Source organism: Sinocyclocheilus grahami, unplaced genomic scaffold, assembly GCF_001515645.1.
Source record: "Sinocyclocheilus grahami isolate Dianchi unplaced genomic scaffold, SAMN03320097.WGS_v1.1 scaffold1398.1, whole genome shotgun sequence".
Classification (NCBI taxonomy): Eukaryota; Metazoa; Chordata; class Actinopteri; order Cypriniformes; family Cyprinidae; genus Sinocyclocheilus; species Sinocyclocheilus grahami.
In genome coordinates, this window is record NW_015506577.1 from 337,288 (window position 1) to 343,609 (window position 6,322).

Here is a 6,322-nt window from a genome sequence, read left to right on the forward strand (position 1 = left end):
CACACACACACGCGCGCATACTCACGGCTGAGGGGAACCCGTCCGCTGCTGCTCGCGCTGCGCTGTCTCTCTCTCCGCCACACTGCGTCCTGAACGCGCACGCATGCGTCACACCGGACCGGAAGCGTGCGTGCGCGCACACGGGCCTGCGGTCAAAGCCAGTCCTGGGACGCGACGCACGCGCTGCAACTCTACACGGATTTTCTACACTGCGTTTAGTCTGATGAATACAGGAGCCTAGCAGAAGCAAATATAATAATGTACAATAATGTATATTTGAAATATGCCAATAGCACAGTTATTACATTATTATAGTTAACTGAAATAAAACTAAAACCATAAAAACATGTTCGCTACTTGAAATAAAATAAACTTTTCCTGAAATAAAATATATACAAACTTAAACTATTTTCAGATAGTTGCCAAGGCAACATTTTTTAATTTTAATTCAATGTGTTACTAAAATATCTCAAACTGAAATAAATAATAATAAAAACGACACAGACACATACAAATCTAATAAAAAAACACAATATTATTTAAACTTTAACTAAAAGTAAAACAGAATATTTAGAAATAGTAGAAGACTACATTTATTTTCATTTTAATATTTAGACACTAAAAACTCAAATCTGAACAATATCATATCTGCCAGAACAATAATAAAGAAGGACATAAAAAAATGCAAATGTCTCATTTTTTAATATTAAAAACATAAAAGTTCACACCAAATTTGGCTTGACTTCTTAATTTTAAAACACTTTTCAGGAAGAATATAGACTGGTAAATGATGTCGTTGCGGTTTATAAAACTAAATGAAATACAATAAAACAACAGTTTCTTTAGGGATTCTTTATTTATTTATTTATGCACTTATCCATTTGATTTAAAAAAAACAAGCCTTCACGTTCAGCAGCGACTGTAAAGAACAAATCACACACAATTACACACCGCTGCACAAAGTGCTTCTTCTGAAAGACAAGTGAACTGAGATCAGCAATGACAACTCTTTATTTAGAAAACAGCACCAATAAGAGCAGCCCTAGCTCACGACGGAACACACGCATAATCAACACATTTAAGAGCCTGTTATATATATATATATATATATATCTGTGATTGGGTGAATATGAGCAGCTGAATAAACTCTGTGTGTGTCAGAGCCGAGATCATTAATCAGCCACTGACGCTTTAGATATTACATTACATCAAAACTAACAACATACAGCTCTGTAAATATTTAGATGTAAAATATAGCCACTTTATTCATCACCATAAACACAAACACTAACATCAGTATGTGCACGAGAGAGTTAAAGCAAGACATTAGCTGATAATGTGTTCATCTGAGATCAGGATGAGTTTGTTTCTTCGTCAGGTTTGGAGAAATGTGTCACTGCATCAGTGTCTCACTGCAAGTGGATGGGTGCCGTCAGAACGAGAGCTGATAAAAACATCACAAGTAACCCACAGCACTCCAGTCCATCAGTTAACATCTGGAGAAGACAAAAGCTGAGACAAATCCAGCATTAAGACGTTTTTAACTAAAATACATTGAGTCCATAATCCATATAAGTCTATAAGTGCATCTGCTGTTGTCTCTCGCATCAAAATCCAGCCACATGTGTGTGTAGCGCTGTTTAAACGCTGCTTGATCTGTGCAGCTGTCTCTCCTGATTCACACCAGAACACTGACTCACTGGAGGAAGAGTTATTATGGATTATAGACTCTATGTATTTTAGTTAAAAGCGTCTTAATGCTGGATGTGTTTCAGCTTTTGTCTTCTCCAGATGGTAACTGATGGACTGGAGTGCTGTGGATTATTGTGATGTTTTTATCAGCTCTCGTTCTGACGGCACCCATTCACTTGCAGTGAGACACTGCTGCATTTCTCCAAACCTGACGCAGAAACACACTCCTCGTGATCTGGGATGAACACATTATCAGCTAATGCTCATCTAAATGAGGGCAGGAGGATCTGTGACGTGATTCTCAGCACAAGAGTTCCCGTGTTTCCTGAAGCAGGAGGGAAAACACACTTGGTTTTGCTTTACACGGACGGTTATTCTAGATTCAACATTTATACTTGAATTATGCAGTCACTTTTAATACTGTTAGCTCATAACGGGTTTCCTCCTCATTACTCACGAACTATAAACAGTGATCTGGAGAACAACGACCAACACGATAAAATGAAAATGATCTCATCATATACTCTCCCTCGTGTCATTTAAAACCTGCATGAGTGTTTTTCTGCTGAAGAATGTCAGGAACCGAACAGCTGACGGCACCCATTGACTTCCATAGTATCCCAGCTAACAGGAAACATTCTGAGAACGTTCTCTCCAGTAACGCTTGTTCACTGATCTGCTTTTTAATAATGCTCTCAGAACGTTAGCAAAAAGCCTTATTTATACATTGTTAATGGAATGTTTTAGTTGGGCGTTTGTCTAATGTTTTCTGAATGTTACTACTTGCTTCAGAGAACATTCAACAGTAACATTCCCATAATGTTTGAAATATTATAGAGTGAAACGTTACCCTAACGTTTTCTTTAACATTGACATAACCAAGAAAGAAAATGTTTTTAAATATTTTAAAAAACGAAACGCTCAGAGAACATTCAGTTATGTTTTCATAACGTTCCTGGGACATATTTTTGTTCGCTTAAAACACTATGGAAGTCAACGAAACTTTTTGTTTTGTTTAGTTTCACAAAAGCAGGAAATACGAGTATATAATGGTTTTAGGTGGTTTTATCGTAATGCGGCACAGTTTGAGTTCAGCTGAATTGGCACTTTGTATGCGACGCTGACTGCGATTCGATCCAGTTCTTCGTTTACGGCGATATTTAATCGTTTCAATCACACGTGTAGGAGGACATGAAGCGGTTGCCGTGGAGACGGTTCTGTGGTTTCCACGGTTACCAGATGCCACTGGAACGTCCACCAGGTGGAGCCAGAATTCTGGCCGAGGATCTCTTAGGAATGTGATCGTCCACTTGAGCTCCTGTAAAAAACGCAATCCCACAATCCTCAGCACACGACTGAATCTAGTGCGGTCAAACGATTAATCCCGATTAATCACATCCAACATAAAAGTTTTTGTCTACATGATATATGTGTGTGTACGGTGTTTATTTACAAACCCGATTCCAAAAAAGTTGGGACACTGTACAAATTGTGAATAAAACAGAATGCAATGATGTGGAAGTTTCAAATTTCAATATTTTATTCAGAATACAACATAGATGACATATCAAATGTTTAAACTGAGAAAATGTATCATTTTAAGGGTAAATACACACACATTCAGTATATAGTTTGAAAATATTTACATGCATATACATTTATATATTATTATATTATATATAAATATATTTAATATATAAACATAACATATGTTTCTTAAATATACATGCATGTGTGTGTATTTATATAAATATACACAACACACACTCATATATTGAGTAAACAAAACTTTTATTTTGATTAATCGTTTGAGCAGATGTTTTCTGTTTTTACTGCATCTGAACAGACACAGAAAAACACAGATTTTGTTTTAAAAAAAAAAAGAAGAAGCTTATTTTGCTTATTTTGTACAGGTCTCTGATCTTAAATGGAGTATTTTAAAAATGTTCCACTCCTTTGCAGATTGTTAAATAATACATGCATATATTGCATTAAAAGTACATTAAAGCTGACACACACACACACATAAATAAATATATATATATATATACAGTATAGTTGAGGAAAAATCCTATTTTATATTTAAATATATGAAAATATATATTTTTTTATATCTTTTTATTTGTAAAATATTTCTTAATTTTTATTTAAATATTGTAATATATAAAAAAAGAAAAATCTTCAACCAAATGCCAAATGTATCAACCAAATGCATCTTATACGAGATAAATAATATATACACGATATATATAAACCGGCTGAAATTATCTGAAATCACTTGTACCCCACCTGATCAAAAAAATCCAGTCTCTCACTCTGTCTGTGTCAGTTTGAGTCTTGTTAAAGTTTTAAATCCCTGCCAAGATGCTCCTCTGTCGGTCACGGATTATAGAAAGTGAAACTTAAAACTATAGGGTGGTTGGATTTATTCACGCACTTTAAAATATTTATTTAAAGCTTCTTTCTTTTCAGATTCTTATTTACAGCATTATCTTAATAGGCTGTATATTAACTTATTGGAAGAAAACCGGTAGTTCTATGTGAAATCAGACATTTGAGCACCCCCACATAGCCAAAATGGCATGATCATAACACCTCTGCGAATATTCGACTGTGAGACTGGTATCGAATCAGGCTCCTCCTATCGAAGCATCGAATCTTTGACTATTTGGGGTCACCCCTATTACATACTATTAAAAAAAATCTTATTTTGCAAAAAAACTGTGCGTGATGTAAAGTTTTTATTGTTATTTTTTAACTCGTCATCAAATGATCTAATTTTAGGTGTTTGTTGTAAATCTGCAATGCTGATGCAAACATGTATCTGCAATGTTAATCTCAGACACGCACCTGACAGGCTGAAGCTGGACTCGTGCAGGTCTCGTACGCCCGCGTGTCGCGTGGATGCCCGCATGGGAACATCGCCCTCCGGAGTGGCGGATTCCTTCCTGATAGAGTTGTTTACGGCGGCGATGTCGCCCGAATACGGCGCTCGATCCACGGCGCGCAGCCTCTGAGTCTGTGGATCACGACAGCGCTAGCATCATCATGACCAGTGCTGGGGAAAGTTACTTTTAGAAATAATGCATTACAATATTGCGTTACTCCCTAAAAAAGTAATCTGATTACGTAACTTGTGTTACTTGTAATGTGTTACATTTTTAATGCTTTATGTTACTTGTTACTTAAGAAAGTAATCTGATTACATAACTAGAATTAGTTGTAATGTGTTACATTTTTAATGCTTTACGTTACTTGTTACCTAAAAAGTAATCTGATTACGTAACTAGCATTACTTTACTAGTTACTGGGAAAAAGTAATCTGATTACGTAAATAGCGATACTTGTAATGTGTTACACCCCCAACACGGATTCATAACACTGTGAAAGCGATTCATATACAGACAGCGGCACCTTCTCTCTCTGGACCATCTTCTTGTAGAGGAAATCCGGGAAGGATCGCATGGGGTAGAACCTCCCGGAGCCCTGAGCGCAGGTGAACACGCCGCTCTCACACACCAGACGACCACGGCTGATGGTCACCAGCGGGACGCCGCGACAGCGCTGGCCCTCGTACAGGTTAAAGTCTCCGCCCTGAACCTGAGAGCTCGCCGAGATCGTCCTGCAGCGGCAGACAGGTACGAGAGAGAGTCACGGTTATTACAGTCAACTGAACCTTCTCTTTGCTCGAAATAAAATACAATAAAAAAACTTAATAAAAATACATTAAAAAATGTAATAAAAAGTATATACACATAAAAAAATTAATAAACAAAAATAACGACAAAAAACACTAAATTTTAACTTTAAATAAATTTAATTAAAAACAGAAAATATAAAAATAAAAATAAAAATGTTTATAAAGTTGTCTTTATTTATTAAATATATAATCTCATTCAAAAGTTTGGGGTCAGTCAGTATGATTTTTTAAAAATAAATTAATACTTTTTTTCATTAAGGATGCATTAAATTGATGAAAAGTGACATTTATAATGTTACAAAAGATTTCTATTTCTAATAAATGCTGTTCTTTTGAACTTTCTACTCATCTGTGAATCCTGAAAAATAAAATGTATGATGGTTTTCACAAAAATATTGTGCAGCACGACTGTGTTCAACATTGATAATAATCAGAAATGTTTCTCGAGCAGCAGATCAGCATATTATACTGATTTCTGAAGATCATGTGACACTGAAGACTGGAGGAATGATGCTGAAAATACAGCTGCGCATCACAGAAATACATTACATAACAGAGATTCACAGAGAAAACAGCTGGTTTACATTGTAACAATATTTTATGCTCAAATAAATGCAGCCTTGGTGAGCAGAAGAGACTTCTTTTTAAAACATTAAAAAACTTACTGAACTCAAACTATTGAATGCTATATTTTTAACATTAATATGATAAAATATTAAAAATATATTTTAATATTTTAAAATTAATTTTATAGTGTTTCTGTGGCAGATCTCTATTTTCTCATTTTCTCAAGTAGCAACTGCTAAAATTAATACATAAAAAATTATATTATAAATAATAATGTTTCAATGTATAAATATCTCAGTATGCACTATACTGTAATATATATATATATATATATATATATATATATATATATATATATTTTTT

At 34.9% G+C, this 6,322-nt stretch overlaps 1 protein-coding gene across 1 annotated transcript in view; it reads right to left on the minus strand.

The window, feature by feature from the left end:
- Nucleotides 1-1,865: 1,865 nt before the first annotated feature.
- The window catches only part of dpysl5b (dihydropyrimidinase like 5b), a 9,944-nt gene continuing 5,487 nt past the window's right edge, over nt 1,866-6,322 (minus strand). The window contains exons 8-10 of the mRNA XM_016256143.1: nt 5,107-5,314; nt 4,543-4,711; nt 1,866-3,010 (exon numbers count right to left, since the gene is read on the minus strand). Of these exons, the coding sequence (XP_016111629.1) occupies nt 2,925-3,010; nt 4,543-4,711; nt 5,107-5,314 (463 nt within the window). The 3' untranslated portion in view covers nt 1,866-2,924. The remainder of the gene's footprint in view (nt 3,011-4,542; nt 4,712-5,106; nt 5,315-6,322) is intronic.